General features: G+C 40.4%; 1 protein-coding gene across 1 annotated transcript in view; it reads right to left on the reverse strand.

Moving 5' to 3' along the window:
• The window catches only part of KMT2C (lysine methyltransferase 2C), a gene marked incomplete in the record, with an annotated part of 134,348 nt that extends 114,040 nt beyond the window's left edge, over window positions 1-20,308 (reverse strand). Inside the window, 1 exon segment of the mRNA XM_072413394.1 lies at window positions 19,857-20,308. Coding sequence (XP_072269495.1) covers window positions 19,857-20,308 — 452 coding nt within the window.
• Window positions 20,309-20,524: the final 216 nt, after the last annotated feature.

Consider the following 20,524-nt stretch of genomic DNA (forward strand, 5'->3'; position numbering starts at 1 on the left):
TCTCACATCTCCCCCGCTCCGGCTCCACCACCATCAATCCCGCCCAGCAAGACCTCCGCGCCCGCTGCACTTCTGCCTCTTTTACGGTGCTGTCCTGCACTCTCCTCCGCCGCTAAGTAGCAGCCCCAGCAGATCCCTCCGAGCAACAGGACCGCAGCCCCACCCCCAGCAAAGGGAAGTAGATCCGGCACCAGCTGCCTCTAAAACCCGGCCTGGATCGCCGCGTTCCCTGGCTCAGCACACAATACCCCCCATAGGTAGATCACAGCACTGAGCCGACACAACTACAAAGATCCAGCGACCCCACTTCACCGTCCGATGCCTGCTTCACATGAGGACACCCGGGAGACAGGATAATATTTCTATCTATGCGCTGTATATTGTGCAAACAGAATGCAAAAAAAAGCATTTCACAGCTTCATACATGCAGATATGAAAGAGACAAATTCATAAAAAAAAATCTTACATTGTATATAGTGCAACATTCTATATAATAATATTTTGCAGCTGGACTACCTGCACCTGTGACTCGGTTCCAGCCAATCACAATCCCTCTAGAGGAGAGGGCGGGCCAGAACTAGCCGCCAGGTGAATTGGGTGTAGAGATGGCAAGGGACCTGCTGATTGGAGGAGAGCAGGCTACGGGTTTTATCCAAACTATCCAATCAGCAGGTTGGGAGCACAGAGATCTCTACTGAACTCATTTTACAGTTTATAACTAATGTTATCTCCCCTCCTATTGTGTGATATTTCCCCCACCTGCTAGAGTGTAAGCTTTTCAGGGCAGAGTCCTCTCCTGTATCACAGTCTGTCATTTACAACCCCTATTTAATGTACAGCACTGCTTTATATGTTGGCACTATATAAATCCTGTTTATTATTATTGTTAATAATAATAATAATAATAATAATAATGAAGAAAGTGATGCCATCTGCCAGGCTGTGGATACATCTACTGTCTCTTTATAAAAAATTTCATATAATTATTTAATGGTTTTTGCCTGCAGTGTATCCGGTACAGATTACTATCATGTGCATTCAACGTATCCGCTACAGTAAAGTGACAATTTATGAAGGTTGTGTTGGGATACAGGTGTCAGGCATTCACCTGTACAATACAGATATGACTATACACCAAGCTCGGGATGGTACCTGTCATGTACATGGTGTCCCCAGGGCAGGCAGTAATTTTGGCATCTGATTTGGACACTGCCGACTAGTTCTGCAGAAAGTGCTGCAATGGCACCTTTGTGCTGTGTAAGCATTGTGCTCTATGAGTACAGGCTGGGCCCTCAGGGGAGGGGGTATAATGAACCCTATAGACCAGACAAAAGGCATGGCACCTGTGTAGGATGTTTCAATACAATACACACAATAGCTATACACAATGGCTACACATCTATAACCATGACAGAAAGCTCTTAAAGCCTAATAAACTGAATTCTGCCATGTTATAGAGCACTACAGATATCCTCATTGCATTTTTGGAACACATTAGAACCTTTTCTTTAGATATCCTTCAAGACGCATTCCGCCCCAGCTACAAGAAAGGACCGAATGCTTCCTGAATTCTTGAATTGTCAACCACTGTCCCTCCTCCAGCATAATAATGCACAAACCCAATCCAATATAAAATGTACACACCAACGCTCCAAGCTGTGCACTCCCCCCGCTGCCCAAATACACCAATAATATAAAAAAGGGAAATAGGAGTCCATGTGCAAATGCTGAATAACATGGAGGAACGTGGAACCTCATGCACAAACAAATCTTACCCCCAGAGACATAAGAAACTGGAAGGCAACATTTTTGTTCACTATCACTAAATAAAACCTGGATGAATGGTTCTTTAAGACATTGGAACTGGTAAGAACTATGGGAAGCCTCCAATTCCTGGAAAAGACAGAAGCTCTTTCATTTATGAATTATATATATATATATATATATATCATAAGTATCATATATGGCCCCAGCATTCAAGAAGGTGGTGACAGCTGCAATCAGTGTAGAGGGGTTATAGAGGCCAGTGAAGAACACTGTAGGGTTACTGTTTTTGCATAATTTAATTTCTGTAATAAATAGGTTCATGTACTCTTTATAGCACAACTAAAGACTCTATGACAATCTACATAAGTCTAATGAATGAAACATCCTCTTCTCTTCTTACTGAGCTAAATCTTTCTCTCTCTGTCTCTCATGCTCCCCCCTGCAGACGCTGCAGATCCCAGTTGGATGGTTTGAGCATCAGAGGCAGTGCAGCCAAACCAGAAAGCAGTGGGCGGGACTGGGAGTGGCCAGGTGCTGTTTAAAAGGCTTGTGAATCAGGTGCTGATTGCTACGCCCCCGCAATGGCTTCTCATTACACTGTGGTGCAAACAGGTGCAGCCTACAAGAGGGTGACAAGTCTGACTCAGGGAGCAAAGACAACGGTGGGTGTAGATACATGCGTAAATAAAGTGTGTCCAGAAAGTTTTGTATAGGGAGATGGTTAAAACGCTAGATGTTTTATTTTTTTATTTTTTTGCACCGTGCTACAGAGATTGTCCTTTACTTCCTCTTCTAAGGACTCAAGAGGAAATCTCTCCAAAGTCAACAAAATGTTCATGCCACACAATTGTATCCCCATTGTTGGGCTTTCCCCACCTATCCATGACCATTCAAAATGTTGGATAAACCCTCAAATTCCGTGATAAGACAGGGTGTACAAAAGGAAGTGAATCTTCCCAGAGGGGGCCAGCAATAAACACTTGGCAGAGGGTCTCCTTTTAGCAAAAGTTATTTTTTTTTTTAATGTGAAGAGATAAGCTGTAGGCTGTGTGACTTTGCTAACAGAGACCATCCTTTTAATTTACAAAGTGATACTTCTGCCTGCCATTGTTCATACAAACAGAATCATGGACAACTGATTTTTAGAACAGAATTCAATTTTTTTTGGACCACAAAATATACCAACAGCAAGACATAATTCTAAAAGTACCGTAGACAGATAGATATCGAAAGTCTGTTAGCAAGAAAACCCTGTCTACTTCTACACAACATTGTGAATGCAGAGAGCAACACTTACAGGCTTTGGAATGCGGTCTTTTTGTTTTATTATGAATATGCTTAAATGCCAGCGTGCCTTTGATTTGCAAATATAATGTGGTCCAGGCCGAGTTATTTTAGAAATGTGATGTTCCCCAAACACAGAAGGTCATCTTAGGTGGCCCTACTGAAAGCGTGAGCCTTCTGCATGAAAGGAAAATAATTAACCTTAAATTCCCTGCAAGAAAACAAATCCCTGACAAGTGAATCCTCCCCCAGCAAGCACTCCTACTGGACAGTGATGAACCCTGGAAAGTATACATCATTTTATCAGCAGACAATAGAAACTCCCATGAAGCAATGCAGTGCCTTTCACTTTCGGATACAGTAGAAGAGTCATTGTGGAGGGGGAGGGCTGAGCAGCCTCACAGCTGAGCCTGCACCTTTCATATGAAATTAAAGTGACAGTGGCACCCAGCAGGGTATGCACAAAAACAAAAAAACACAAGAACCAACATTCCTCCTGTAATCTTTCATTAACAGCTCCACACCAGCCCATTTACTGCTGAGGTTAAGCTGCTTAAATATAGTAATTGGTCAGGAAAATTCAAAGCTCTCCAAGCTGACTTGTAGCACAAGAAAACATCAGACTTTCTGCACTGTATATATATAACTTCTTTGTATTGGACTCAATACAGCTATTTTGTATTGAATCCAATACAAAATGATTTGAATTTCCCGCAGCTCCGCCCGCACAGGAAACCCCGTAGATCTCGGCTCTTCACTTGGCGCTTGGAGGAGAAGGACGTGTCCCCAGGACCTGCAGGGACCAGAAGGACGATGGGGTACGACAACAGAGCACGGTAAGTTGGGTTTTTCTTAGCTTAAAGCGACTCAGAGTGTGACTCGGGATTACCCCCTTTTTGCAAATAAAATACACCCCGAGTCAGACTGGGGATTACCGCTAGGGGGGTTAACGTATATTTATCCAATCTTGCCATTTCTGGATGAACCAAGAATAGGCCCTATGCAGATCACTGCATAGGGCGTGGAGCCCAAAGGCATTATCACATTACAGATTTTTGCATTCCAAAAAATGAATAAAAAAAATGTTACCAGACTGAGTAACTGAATATCTCGTTTTCCTGCAGTCAATTGGTGGCGGCAGTGTTGCAGCACATTTTTACGGACGGACGAGCCGTTGTAGTCAGGATTACTTTTCACCACTTTTGCAAGCATTTTTAAATGTTTTTTGCAAGAGTTTTTGACTTCAAAAAGGGGGGGGGGTGAAGTACCGCTCCACTAGCTTTATGCAAGCTGTAAAAAGGTCATTATTTTTAAACAGGATTGATATAGCGCCAACATATTACGCAGCGGTGTACATTAAATAGATACCACAGGCACCTTGTGTTTGCCAGTGGGCACCTGGAAGCGGTAAACATCATGGTAAAAAAACGCTAGTCTGAATGCCCTAAGGGGCAGAATCAGTTGGTAGAGCCGGATTTTTCCTATCCAAAACAATACTAGTTTGCCCTGAGGCTGTCAAGTACTGGGGATGTCTGCTAAGCAGAGCTATGCATATTCATGCAATACAAACAAGCATGTTTGTACCACAATCTCTTATAAGAATCATTTTGGCAACCACATGTCACACGATCAACAGGCCAAACCATAAAAGTCGGTTGGTAGTTCAAATACAACTGAACCAGATCAACATTTTAAAAGGATGTATTATGTTCAGTGCATAGGTAAAGGAATCCTCCAACCAAAGTGGCATTTACCCACTGGGATTTGTTTTCTTTTGCCAAAACTGTACAGAACAGAACAACCTGCTCAATAACTAGAAATATAAATATTTTTATATATCTTTCCATCTGTAAAATCCCACAAATAGAAGTAAAATATGAAAGAATGTGAACATTTATTTAGTATATTTCAATCTGTGATAAGAGAAAATTGGGTTTGCCACAAAAGGTCAATGAATCAATACAGATCCGCCACAACACTACAAAGTTTACAAAACAGCAAAAAAGCAAAAAGCCGAGAACCTTTATATTACTATATACTATAGTATAGTTATCAAACAATGTTGTATAGTAATCAAAACAATGTTGTTATAACATCAAATTTTTAACTCAGATAACACAATAAAAACACATGTCTGCATGACAGTGATAATTTTACATGTTACAATTAGTAGTTAGTTGGCTATATATATTGGTTTCCAACTCATTTCAAAATCTATAAACCATATAAATATATTTGTATGAAACTTAATGGTAGGTAACAAAACTTACTACTGGAACGCAATTCCACATAGTAAAAAAGGTTTTTTTTTTTTATTTTAAAAAGTCTTAAAATAATAATAGGTATATCCTTGAGTCTAAACAGATATACCCATGCCTAATGGTTAAAATCTCAGATGCATATATATGTAAACTTAAGCCATACATTTCAATATACTTCAAATATTTTTAATATTACACAGTATTTTTTTTAGCACCTACATACTACGCAGCATTTCACAAAGTTTATAGTCATGTCACTAGCTGTCCCTTAGAAGTACTCACAATCTAATGTCCCTAACAATCATATGTCATTACCACAGCCTAAGGTCAATTTTGAGGGGAAGCAGATTAGTCTAACATATTTTTGAAATATGGGAGGAAACTAGAGTGCCTGGAACTTCATGCAGATAGTGTCCTGGCCGAGATTCGAACCTGGGACCTAGCACTGAAAAGGTCAGAGTGCTAACCACTGAGCCACCCTGCTGCTCATATGCTTAAAGTTTTATAATTACGGTAAAGTTCAGTTTAACAGCATAGATATGCCTTACCCTGGAAGGCTTTAATGTGTTCCAGCTGTTTTCAATTTGCTTTGTAATGGACATAAATATTATGTCAGATATCAGGTCACACATCATTGACCCCAGCAGCCCCAATCCACGTTGCAGTGAGGACATTTGAATCAAGTAGAGATACTTCTAGCTGGAACGTATAGTGTTAGAGTATGGTACACCTGGTTAAACCTTTGATATTTTGTTTTCTTTTTTTGCTCTCTGTGTCCCTTTAGGGAAATTTCCATGCTCCTTCCTGTCTCAAATCAAAACAGGAGGTGAGAAGAGATTTTTTAGAGAGTAAGGAAAAATCACCCCAGTTAACAGAACAAGTGCCCCTATTCGAACATTTCCCTTTCATTCCATTCCTGTTCCAGTGACAACTAAAAAATGTACAATTTTCCTTCTTTCCAAATATGATTTACCATCTTGTGTTTCAAAAGTAGCATTTTTATTACATTTCCATAATGTTCAGCTTCGATTAGGTTTTATTCTGTCCCATGAATTGCAGCTTCTGTTCCCAGGTAGCTGTGATTTTTACTTAAGGTTTCTATTTGTTTCCTTATCTTTTTGCTTTTTGGACTCCATGTGGTTTGTTTAGATTCTGGGGTCTTTCAAACTAAGGTGTATTTATTCTGATATCATCTGACACTTGGCATATAGTACTGGGTTCCATTCACCCAAATATGAGACATTCAAGCACCAATCCTTATTTAGGGGGTTTATGGGAAAACAGGTGAATACTTGTGAATAAAGAATTTTCAATCATTTATGGCAAATAATTAGGAACATTTCTATTATCTCCAGATTATCAGCAGGTTTGTGCAGATCAGTGGCATTAAAATCGAAAATAAATATGTTCTATTTTAGGATTGAAAACCAAAAAGTGTGGGAAAAGTCCAGAGTGTGGGCTAGTACTCATTCAAAGCATTTTATTATTTACTGCACAACAGCAAAAACTAACTACACGAGTCTTCTATTTTCCAATAAAAATGTTTCATGCGATTTACACAAAAACTAAACATGGCTTAATAAGAGACTGGAATGGAAAAGCTAGTACATTCCGCCATCACCCCATCTATGTCACATATAACTCTTCTGTACAAAGCTGTGACACTTCACACAGGTCAGGCAGCTCACCTATACTGTCATAAGTATCGCCTAATCCATGCATTAATTATAACAGGGTCAATTTACAGTTCACTTGCAAGATATATTTTGGGAGTAGCTAAAAGCAAAATTCACCACCAGGATGGATGTGAATTTTCTCAGTGAATTCAGAAAACGAATGATGCTTATATAACCAGGACTTTTGTCTGAAGAAATGTCTATTTTCTGTTTCGAAGAGGAAAAAAGATAAAATGACTGGTTTCTGCTGGAAAAATAGACAGTTTTATCTGATACTAATAACAAACATATCACTACCATGCTATAACATATAGACGCACCTACTTCAGAGTGGGGACAGAAATTACTGAAACCAAATGCAACAAAAGCGTGGCCATAGTAAGAAACGCATCATTTGCACAGAATGTATTTAATTTCTTTTATATTAAAATACACTTTTAAGTAATACATATTTTCCCTTGAAGGATGACTGGTATAACAATAAATTGAGTTGTAAAAATGCTTTCCATTTTTATTAGATATCCATTTTGATGTCTGAAGCTGTGTGGGGGGGGAGGGGGGATATAACATAGGTGTAAATGGACCTTTAGAGTTAGCATTTGCATTTTAGGTACAAGAAACAGTTTTTGACATGACATGTTTAAAATATATGTCCTTAGCTTTTTAATGGGATGCTGTCACCTTCCTCATTCAGGACAAAGAGGCAAAGTCTTTGCAAATCAAGGGCTCCCTCCCCATCCTCTAAAATTCAACTTGCCATGACTGTGTTAGTTCTCCTTCCACTGGCACAACCAGCAGAAAAACCTCCAATATCCGCTAATGTGTGAAACACGGGGAGGAGTGGTGCCATCAGTCCCGCTATACCATGACCATTCTTAGCAACCACTGGAGCCAAGCAGTGTCTCACTTAAACATCCCATTTAAGACTATTTTTGTGTTTTTGCTTTTAATATTACAAGTACATTATTACTGTTAAGTAAACAGAAAACAATGAATTAAATACAGATGATTCACCAAGCAATTGTCTCAAAATCCCAGCACGTATGTCATGAGGACTAGAGTTGTGCATCGTTATATGGAAACAGGGGCTCCACTTATTACGATTCCTAAGCTTGGGTGCTAGTAATAATGCCTCAAGTCTATTCATCAAGTTTAAGCTCAACAAAGTACAGCTTTGTTCACAATTTAGGTTCCGTGCAATATACCATAATGTACGGCTGTCTGTTGCGATGCTGACACCATTCATTACACTGGATGGTGCAGCACACAAAACGGACAAATGTTTGCAGAAGGGACTGTCAAAATGGAGTGCAGCACAACACATAAGTGGGAACATTATGCATTCCACTCTATGCAATGTTCTTGCATATGGCACACTATGAAAAGCGCAGTGAATCACACTGCAGATAATGAAAAAGTGGCCTTAAGGAACATGGTCATTCGGGGAAATGTAACTGGGAGAATGTAATCATATTAAAATAGCAACACAAGAGAGTTGTGTACAGCAGAACTTGAAAACAGCTTTTTCGTTAATTCCAGAACTTTTGTTGCACTCAATCTCCCACTCAAGCCAGATGAACAGCTTCTTCTTCCTGTGCTATACATACTGTACATCCTTCCAGAAGGAACAGCTTGTACAATAAGAGACGGATTCATTTTAAACATTTCAGATAAAGCAAAAGATTTAAGTTTAAAGTAAAGGTAAAGTATAGCCTGCTGAGAAGATGATCAAGAGCATTGCTTGGGTGGGAGGTGATAGAATCCCAAATTTGGGTACTGCAGCCCACGGATAAAGATGGAACTCAAAGGAGCCGAGTACAAAGAACTACTCCGTTGGTACACGGTAGACTGTCGGAAAAAACTAACTAGTGCGTCCATGAATGTGACTCGAAGTAATTGCTTTACCACGTTTGGTGGAAATGTCCTCACATCAAATTTCTGGATAAAAAAGCCAATTATTTACACTCTCCTGAAGAGAAGTCCCCTTTGAGGTTTTAACTGTTTATAAAACAGCCTGGCTGCAGCATACACTAGGCAAAGCTGTTCATTTAAGTATTTACAGAAGAAAAACCAAATAGCCTAGTGGTCCGGAACACCCAACCTAGCAAAAGTCAAGAACGTTACATGGTGTCTCAATATGATCAGAATATGGGAACTGAACTATATGATAATATGGAGGCCTTTTGGAAAAGGTGATCACCCAAAACCTACAAAGAGACCTTGAAACTAAGATCTCGACCCTGTGACATTTAAGGTTAGCCCAGTCCTCTTTGTCCATTTTTCTGACCACATTCTGAGATATTCTACAAGGCAGAGGTAGGCAAACTCCAGCCTTTAGCCGGATACAGCCTAGACAATATTCCAGTCGGGCCTAACGCCCCCCTAATTATTTTTTGTTGGATCTGGCCTAATTGAATTGTCACAAGTTCCCGCGATATCATCATGTTCCCGCACAGTAACCCCAATTACTATGCCTAAAGAGCAGAAGCAATGCTCAGCTACCAGTCTCCAGAAGGTTGACCTCGAATGTCATGTCTTCAACCCCGAATGGACTGACGAATTATTCTTCGTCCAACGTGGCAACAATGCCCTGTGTTTAGTGTGCAACGACAGCAACAACACTTTCAAGCAGTCGAATCTCAAGGGGCATTTTGATGCCAAGCACGCTCACAAGTACACCGAGGACGAGCGGAAGACTGGGGCTGCTGGGACTTGCAGTCCCGCTTGGAAAAAAACCTTTCTTTGGACACCTTGTTTCTTCTGGCCTAGTGTGCCTTCTTGACCTCCTGAAATGGCCTAGTAGTTCAAAAAATTTGCAGACCCCTGCTTTAAGGTATACCTTGTCCTTTTGTTCTTGTGTTATTTATTAGTTGGGCTATAATTTTCAATTTTTTCTTGACCATTTTAAAGCACCTGGAGGTTACCTTTACCAGTAAAATCAATAGCCTTATTTATTCAATATTTTCAGGATTTTTTTTTTCATCCAATGATAAAATGGTGAGATAAAACATAGTATATGCTTGCCACAGTCAAAAGGAGCCCTTGTTTCTTTCAGACACTCTGATACTTGAAACACATTGTTATGTGGGTCTACAAGAATATATTCATGACTCCATATGGTATTCTGATATGCATTTTGAGAAGGACTGGGCATCAGAACTTTTGTTGAAATGTTTGGTTACTACAAAACATGGACTTCTGTTATCACTTCTTACGGTAGTATCCTTGTTAGGGATTTTATTTCTTTTTATTTACTACTCTAAAAAATTGTCTACACGGGAGTATTTGATTGGAATCTTACCCTTGCATGTCCAGTTTTTGGACATTACCAGGTAAATAAGATTGTTTAATTCCTCCTGAAGAAGTGGACGAGATCCAGGAAACGCGTTGAGGATGTTTCATGCATGTATGATTTGCATGGCTTTTTATGTACTGACTTGTTTTTAATGTTATAGTAAAGATTTTTTTTTTTTTTAAGTTATCGATATGATGTACAGTTATCTCAACTTTATGAAAATGTATTTAGATATGCGAGCTGATTGTCTTTAAAGTTCCTTTAGTTCCCCTTTTTTCTCCAAAATACTCAATAAAATAAGCAGGTCACTCAAAATGTATTGGATTTGGGATTGTCAAGAGTGTCCCTACTAAATCATACCAAAAGAAAATGAATGCTAAGGAAATATAAGAAACACACCAAAATAGTTTGTTTAAATGATTAGAGAATATTGTGCGTACTTTAGCTGTCTGGAGCACCATGTTTGCTCAGCTCTGCGTGATGTGATGGGGTGGGACTACTCTCATCCCCCCACTTTTCCCTCCACCACCCTCCTCCCCATTGCACATCACTGCTCCATCCTGGCTGGCTGCTACTCCAGTGTTTTCAATAAAAGGAAAACTGACTGTCCCTGCTCTCTTCCCAGCCATGGAAGGGAAACCATAATAGGAGTCTTTCACTGAATTTAAATGCATCTAAATCAAAAACTTCTCTAATGTGGTAGGATATTATTGAAGACCAACACATGACAATTGTTAATGACAGAAAATATTTTCATAAACAGAATTCACAGTCCTCCTGGGCCACTGAAAGATGGAGAAAACACATCACACAAGTGTATAATAGGACCACAGACATCCAGGATTGTGGATGCAAAGAGCAATTATACAGGGCCACTTCCTTTCACCCAACCAAAAACTAACTTCAGGTTAGAAGTACATCCCTCACTTCTTAGATTGTAAGCTCTTCTGGGCAGGGTCCTCTCCTCCTCCTGTGTCACTTTCTGGATCTGTTTGTCATTTGCAATCCCTATTTAATGTACAGCGCTGTGTAATATGTTGGTGACATATAAATACTGTTTTAATAAAAATGTGTATTATTAATATTAATAATAATAAAAGATCAATAACTGGATAGCTAGGAATAGGGCAGCTTAAAATAGAAGTATAGTTCCACCCAATGTTGAGCGCAGAAATTTTTTTAAGGTGCCCCTGTATTGTGACTCAACTCTTTAGTAACCACCCAAAAACAGTCTGGTGGTTACTGAAAAGTGCCAGGTTGTGCGCCCAGCTAAGAGGGGCTGGGGAAAACACTGGTTCCACCAAACAAAAAAAAAAACAAAAAAAGATTCAGACAGGAGACGTCGCTTCACAATAAATGACTTATCTGTGTGATCGTTACTGTTTTTTCCTAACACACTGAGCTGTGCAGCTCAGAATACAGTGGCAGGTATATACCAAGACTAAATGAACTCCCATGCACATGTGAAGGAATTACATCATCCCAGCCAATCAAGATGGCCAAAGATTGGAACAAAGAAGAAAAGTAATAAGATGGCGCAACCTGTGACAGGTGAATATTTAAAAAATTGGGATCAGGTAGGTAAGGTTATTTTATGGCAGAAGCAAAATCCCGTCTCCCTTCCACAATAAAGGACCTGCTTGGTCACAACTTTAAAAAAAAGTTCTGCTTTAAAGAAAATAGCAACTAATCATATTCATATAAAAAAACTTAAAAATCACACTAATCACATAATACAAGTCACAACAAGTAAAATATGTGCAATACTTGACATTGAGGTCCATTTACTGAATACGTTCTGTCCATGTCATCTGACACATCAAGATTCTCCACTTAGATTTCAGGTTCAATCATTAAAAAAATTCTGTTTCACCTTTTCTGTAAGTATTTCGAGATTCAGTCGCAGACCTGAAGTATTTAGTCCACATATCCCCAATGTGTATAGATGACACTATCTTGTCCTAAAGATGTAACAAGAAGTTGAATGAAATCCTAAATTGTTTCGGGAAACTCCTGTCAGTTGTTCATATTGGATTATTTCCTATCCTGGGGAAAACAATACAAGCAGATCTTTGACAGTAAAGATACACTCATTACAATGTCACAGTTGGGGAATATACAAATCTCAGCAAGGAGCCCTTTGCTTTTTCCAAAAGTAATATTAAAAACATTTCTGTTGGATGTGCATCTTAAATTTCTTATAGGGCAGACAGGGCAGTCATTCATACATGCCTAATCTAACATGAATGGAAAATGGGGCAGGAGAGGTAAAGCTCTGAGCCCAAGTTGTTTTATTAGGTGAATCAATCCTGTCTGATCAACTACATCACTCACCCACAGATACAGCTCCCACAGACATCAGGATATCATCAGATGACTCCCTGTACTTTACACATACGTCTGTGTATGTTTAGCAACCAAAACCACATACACTAATTCAAAAATAGGTTGAAAAGCTGCCATCAGACTTTTCACATAACTGCCATCCCTTGCAGTATGACGTGGTTCTGACCCTTTATCACATCACTTCTTAGATTGTAAGCTCTTCGGGGCAGGGTCCTCTCCTGCTCCTGTGTCACTTTCTGTACCTGTCATTTGCAACCCCTATTTAATGTACAGCGCTGTGTATTATGTTGGTGCTATATAAATCCTGTTTATTAATAATAATTAGCCACACATTGATCAATGGATAGAAAAGCAGGACGATGAAGTGATGCAAACATCCACAACACCTGGAAGAATGTCTGACGTGTAAAGTCTGCTGGTGACTTTGCCTTTTTGGTGACAGACAAGTAAAAAGTCTTTTTTTTTTAAAGACTACTTTTTCTGACGCTCATTTAAAGCATGCATGTTCAGTCTGTGGCACAAGATATTGGAACCATACTTATCCAGGCATCTTACATCTTTATAGGGGCAATGGCAGCCCCCAGTCACTAAAAACTGAACATAACAGACATGCAGTTCTCAGTGCAACCCATTACAACGTGTTGGCTGTTTTAAAGTATATGTTCTACATATTTTTTTGGAAAATGATATTAAACAAGCATGCAATCCTTTGCATATTTAGTATGATGCCACAAAGCTAACCTCCTAATTTTTCATTAAAGTAGAATTATCTCTTACAATATATCAATCAGCACCCACCAACATCCAGTTCTGCCCATTGCTTTTTGGTTGGATAGCACTAGCTCTGTTACTGAAACCCTTCAACTGTGATCTGCAGTGTCTGGGAGGGGAAGTGTTTGAGACACAAATAAAGGAGGTAAAGTTTTTTGTGTATTAGGCTTGTTTATCACATAGTATTTGGGTGTGGGAATGGTTTAGTCTGTTCTACAGAAGACTTGAAGTTGAACATGAACAATAATTAAGCCATAGAACACGGTTGCTTGGAATACATGCACATTAAAAAAAAACTGCAAATATGATAGTATAACAAATGTGGTAAACTAATGCACAATAAAAAATAAGGACATGTAATATTTCTTGTTAAACAAAAGATAATGAAAATACTGAATACATTTAGCTTTTTTAAACAAAATGTATTCTTGCAACATTGGTTAGAGTCTGACAGAACCTGGATCCATGCAGACACATCCCAAACATCCTTTTGACTGCTCAGTCTGACCACAAACAAGAAGATCATGTGACTTATTTGTTAATGGGAACTTTTTTACATTCAAGATGTTACCGTACCTAAAGGATCTAAAAAACATGATGCCTCAAAATCGAAATGAAACAAATGAAAGTGAAAACAGAACACAATGACATAGAAAGCACTTTTATACTTATAAATCATTGTTTTGACAAAAATAATAAAAGCCCATTTCCAGCAGCGATATTCCTTCTGCATGTTTACCCCATTTAACCTGCCAATGACATGTGAGGTACACGCATTGTCTAAACTGTAAAGCCAGAGAGATGACAAACATAAATCCTAATTAAGCTATGCACCTTCCTGGTTGAGAAGTGTGGCTTTCTGTGCCACGTCTTTAGCTCCAACCTACTGACTGGGGAATGAACCTGCAGATCATCAGCCAGGACCAACAAGGTGACCTAGAATCTAAACCTAGACCTAGAAAAGCAAAACCAGAAAACAATACAGAACAGACAGCAAAGTCCTCCTACTGACTAATAGAATAGCCAACAATAAAGAAAAAAAATCTTTGCATGGTAAAACAGATATGAATATATATAAATACATTCCTGGCAGTCGCTTTAATGGCAATGTAGCACTATCATCCCATATTTCAAAATATGATACAGAAAGGCTAAACTGAACAGCAAAGGCACGAGTGCTCCAGAGATATTTAGTACCTCTCACCAATAAATTTGTTAGTGACCAATCACTAGACACATTTACTGCAAGGTTACAGCTAGATTTATACATTTCATAAATCCCACCCTTGGCTGATCTAAAGTAGCAAAATGAAAGCTTTAAAAATGTTCCAGATGATTGCCCTGAATTAAAGGAGCAAGGGCTTGCTTTTATGAAGGAAAACGGTCATTATAGACATTGAGAAATGATAAGGAGTCTGATCTGGATGTAATTGTGTAAATGATGCGCTTGATAAACGTCCCAAATTATATTTTATAAATTTTCTGACCATGCAGTGTGCTTGCCAGGCAGGCAAAATGTTTTGTAAATCTCCTTTGTTGTTTTTGAAATGTACATTGGCCAGCTGAGCGGTCATAATTTTTATACACGAAAAATAAATAAATAAAACACCTAAAAAGCCAACAATGTTTATATTCAGAAGGGTACTGAGGTTTACTCCTCCCCACTTCTTCCCCTTTATTTTCACCTAATGATCCTGCAAATAACACTTCCTGACCCTTCATGGCTACTCTGCTCCTCTGTATCTATGGGAGAAGTCAATGTTGTCACATAGTCTGTATTTCCAAAATGTCTGCCTCTGCTCTCCATCACATTGCAGATTGATGGAACCAGCAGTTTACTCACTAAAGAAAAGGTTCTCTCACTAAAGAAAAGCGCTCTCTTATAATCTCACAAGAGGAGAAGGCTACAAGAGAAGTTTTTCCTGGTATTAACGGGTGTTTTCTGTACTCTCTGAAAATATTTTTAGCCTGAAATAAATGCAACAACCACATTTAAGCACCAGTTATATATATATATATATATATATATATATATATATATATATATAACATTTTTGTTTTGGAGTATAGATATGCTTTATGTAAATGGAGTTTGTATATTCTGTATGACCTGTAATTACAAGTACATTTTGGATAGGTGCACAACACTAAGGCTTCTTTCCCACTACTGCAACAAATGACAAAGCACAGTCACCTGCATGGCTGCCCGCTGTGGTGCTGAATGGGCTAGCACACAAAATGGACAGAAATGCCTGCAGAAGTGCATTGTAAAAATGTACCGTAGCACAAAGAATAGGAAAGAACCATTAGACATTGTCCTCCATACAATATTTGATGTTAATTCGCATTGCACACTATGAAGTGCAGTGGACTGCGCTACACAGCACAGAGTGGGAACAATGCTGAAATGACCCTCCGGGTTGCCAGTCATGTGTCTTACCCAGCCTAAGCAATGCCCCCTTGTAATATACCCATGGCATTATTCTGCTTTTATCTACATCTACAGCCTCCAATCCACCACATACATAACCATACATCCAAGCACCAGGCAATGTCCCAGCTGATCCTTCATAATTCTCATTGGTTTGTCATTTTCTAAGTATGCCACGTGAACCATAAAGTGGAGGTTGCATTATAATTCATTTTTTGTTCGGATAAAAGCTAAATATTAAAATATTGGGTATGGATTAGGCGGGGGGGGGGGGGGACTTGCTATAGCCGGAAAGGGCCCTTGTAGTTGACTCACAACAGTAAATGTAGCTCCTTAGGCTGATTTTACACAAATTGAATGTACACAATGGAAGGGAATAGAAATGCAGATGTTTAGGTTATTTGGGTCACCATTACATTTTCAAGCCAGCTGAATGATTGTGAATGGGAAGAGATCTTCCTGGGAAACCCAAGCTGTCCACCTGTGAATCTCTTCGTCTTGTGATTGAAGAGCACTGTGGCAGTCATATTGTAAGCCACACTCCGTTACAACAAAGATCTGATCACTTAGGGGTAGTTCACCTTTGTCTGTACATTTGCAATACAATATATGGATCGCAATGTATAGCAATTCAAGAAGAATACATTTGTGCTACAGGTTGGCACATTTGTGTGCATCAAAGTATAAAGGGAGGCAGATGTTACAGGCAGTTTGGTACATTTTTGACACAAAGACACCATAAAATGTCCCCATTGCAGTTGCTACCCCCCTTATTCTAAATAATGTATTTGTAAAAAAACAAACCAAGAGCAATTTCACATCCATCAGAAACAAAAATGCAAACAATAACCCAGACTGATTATAATTCAATATAAACTGCAACAATCAGGTTTTGTATTGGGGAACCAACAAAATCTAGCAAATCCATCACTACAGTATACAGGTGTATGTTAAACAAAAACATGCAAAATAACCCCTTTCCTCACCCGAAATAATACTTTTATAAATCTAAACCATTACGTTCCATACTAAAATGTAAAAAAATAAATAATCTTTGCTGGAAAAAAAGCAGTATATTAAAATCAAAGGGTCTGTGCATATATATATATATAATTTTACATCTTGTTAGCACAGACCGTGCACCCTACACAACCACAAATATCAGCATCTTCCAACCAATAATAAAGCCATAGGAAACCTTATACACGCCTTCTAACAAGATGACGGCAGAAGCTAATCATTTGTACAGCTAATTATGTCTTATTTGCAGTAAATGTACACTAGTGCTGGAAAGGGTTCTTATATTCTTTGTTTACTCATTTACTTATTTTTTTTAATCACATCAAAAGCCATCTCACAAATAAGATATGAATAATTAAAAAGAAACCTCATAAACTGCCACTATCAAAGTCTGAATTAAACATTTACGTTAATATCCACTAGGATGATCGCAGTAATGTTTATGGAGTAAGGTGATATATGAAAACACACACCAGTAAATACATGCAATGAGATTGTACACAGGTATAAAATGTGATATATATTAAACACACCAAGATAACAAAACCAAGCAAAGTTTGAGCAGTTATTTAAAATACGCTACATACACACATATTGCAGTGTAGCCCCAGTGTAGCTTCTGGATAATATAGATTGCTGCATTGTGTGAAAGATGTACCTTCGATTGGGCCATTTGCATGAAATTATTAGGATTTAATGTACACGTATGTAAACAATTGGCTGCAATTGTGACATAGAAAGATCCTGGAAACACAAGCCGCTCACAGAACAGGGGGGTCCTGGAGGCCTAATCTTTGTACAAGGAGATCAGTGTTGGAAGTGAACAGAATAGTCTGTTCTAGTACAATGGAGAGACTGTTCAATAGGACAGAGTTGGCCTGCATAAGCACCGGGGTCAAAAGGACCCGTGTTAACAAATGACCAAGGTGTCCGGTGAAAGAATCGGGCGTTATGTCCGCGTGACGCTGAGCGGTGTGGATGATGGCTAAACCGGAATGGAGCGAGCACAAATATGACACCCAATACAACACCTGGGAACAGCAGAAGTATTCTTGCTGCTCAGACTCTGAGAACTACATGAAGATGGGAATGTGTATTTTATATCCAGCAGCACACAAACATTAAGGACAACAATAAAAACAAAAAAATAAATATTTCTATAGCAAACAACACGAGCGGCAAATATAAGCACAGTGACTGAATGTGTATGAACAACCCCCGCAGGATAATGATCCAGTATATACCTGATATATGTGTTCCACTGGATATGAATGGTGTGCAACAGAAAACACCTCAAGCCACAGAAATGGTGCAAAAGTAGACACACAATATGCAGTATATATGTTAAACATGCAGTGCAGTATACCAGATGATATGCAGTAGGTAGAAATGAACACGCATGACGTGCAACAAGTTCGTGTGATACGTTATGTGAAGCTGGGGCTTATGGAATGTGAAAGGAATGTGTCCTACATACATGGTGTATTTGTACTAAACATGATATATAGAAGGTTACACAAGAACACAAAAGTGTGTTGTGACAAGCACACGGCTCATGTAGTATGTACTGTGTGCACTGTATGTCTTACAAGGTCACATGTTTGTTGTCTGCGGCAGATCTACAGCAGGAGACGGGAATATATCAAATGTATGGGATGTATGTGCGACAGGTGTGTTGTGTGTGAGATAGGTGTGGCATGTGCTGAATGTTGTCGGTAAAAGGAAAGGTGTGTGTATGTGTTGGGCACTGTGTGATATTCATCGTTTCTGTGAAGTTTGTTCTTTCCAACAAATATGGTGTTTGCTGTGCATGACAGCAGTGCAGGAAGTATGAAAGGTAACAGATGTACCATGTGATGAGTGTGCGCAACATGCCAAGAATAACAGTGCGTGATCTGCGCGTGAAATGTATGTGGATTGTACATGGCTGTTCTGTCATGTGTTCTATGTGAGGAGCACAGCATGTGTAGATATTTTGGGCCAGCATGAATTCTACTGATTTCATGTAGCGTGAGGAAAGTGACAATTGTATGACAAATCTGCACCATGACCAGTGTGACATGCGGTTTGTATGTGCGGTGTAGAGATTAGTATGGTTACATTTAGTAGAACATGTCTGCTCATGTCTGTCCCGGGTGTGCAGTGTGACAGGTGGTGGATGTTTGTGATTCAATCAGGCAGTATGTGATGTGTGACAGGTAGTATACAGTGTGGGTGTCTGTTAGGCAGTGGGCAGTATGACAGTAAGCATGTGGTGTGCAATGTGCAGTATGAACAGCGTAGCAGGAAGTATGAGGTGCAGCGCAACATATGACAATGTGAAGTGGTCAGCATGGAATGTAAAGGTTGCACAGGGCAGTACACAATGTAGTAAGAAGTGTGTGGTGCAGTAGGCAGTGATAGAGGCAGTGTGTGTGGTGCAGTGGTTAGTGTGACAAGCATGCATGTGTGGTACAGTGAACAGTGTGACAGATTTTGTGGCGCAGTGGGCAGTGAGACATGCAGCGCCCGTGGCGCAGTGGGCAGTGAGACATGAAGTGTGTGAGGCGCAGTGGGCAGTAAGACATGCAGTGTGAGGTGCAGTGGACAGTATGACAGGTAGTAAATGGCGCAGTGGGAAGTATGACAGGTAGTGTGTGGTACAGTGTGACAAGCAGTGTGTGGGGTGCAGTGGCCAGTGAGACATGCAGTGTGCCGTGCAGTTGGTAGTGTGTAGTGTAGTGGGCAGTATGACATGTAGTGTGATGGGCAGTAAGACATGCAGTGTGTAGTGTAGTGGGCAGTATGACATGTAGTGTGATGGGCAGTAAGACATGCAGTGTGTAGTGTAGTGGGCAGTATGACATGTAGTGTGATGGGCAGTAAGACATGCAGTGTGTAGTGTAGTGGGCAGTATGACAGGTAGTGTGTGGCACAGTGGGCAGTATGACAGGTAGGTAGTAAAGCCCTGCACACACAAGCTGTAGCCCGGCTCAGTAGAGGAAGATAGGAGGCTCCTCACTTACTTCTTGCGGGCTCCATCTTTGCGGGGGCGGCCCCGGGGTCTTTTGTCGGCGGCAGGCGGGCTGGCTGGGGCCGGGGGCCCGGGCTGCTCACAGGCGGACTCTAGGCTCTTGTCCTCGGATGACATCCTAGGGAAGGAGGGGGCCGCATGGATCGTCCCCGGGCTCAGGCCGGCGCATCGTTCGTGTGGGTGTTGTGGGTGACAGTGGGGGGCGGGGAGGGACAGAGAGGAGGAGGCGGAGGCCCGGCTCACCCCCCGGGGACAACAACAACAAAGGAGGAGAAGGGAGAAATGCCCCCCGGGGCCTCTCCTCACACCGTACAGCGCAGACTCGCCCCACTCTCTCCGGAGCTGTCCGGTCAGCGCGAATCCCGAGCGAGTCACTGGATGTGCGACAAGCTGCGTGTGACTCACTTCCCCCTCCCTGCGGGCTCCCGTTCTGCAATTGCCCATGCGCGCACCTAGGAGGGGGAGGGAGGGCGCACGGCTAGTGACGTCATTGTCCTATCGCCACGCCCCTCACATTGACAGCAAAGGTGGGAGGCTTCGGTTAGTTGGAAAACAAGGATTCTGGGATTACCATAACGTCACAGGAGCGGGGATAGCCAGCGGAATCTCCTGTGTGGATACGTCACGTACAGCCACTGCCAGGCACACAGACTCCCCGCA

This window comes from Pyxicephalus adspersus, chromosome 5 (assembly GCF_032062135.1).
Source record: "Pyxicephalus adspersus chromosome 5, UCB_Pads_2.0, whole genome shotgun sequence".
Classification (NCBI taxonomy): Eukaryota; Metazoa; Chordata; class Amphibia; order Anura; family Pyxicephalidae; genus Pyxicephalus; species Pyxicephalus adspersus.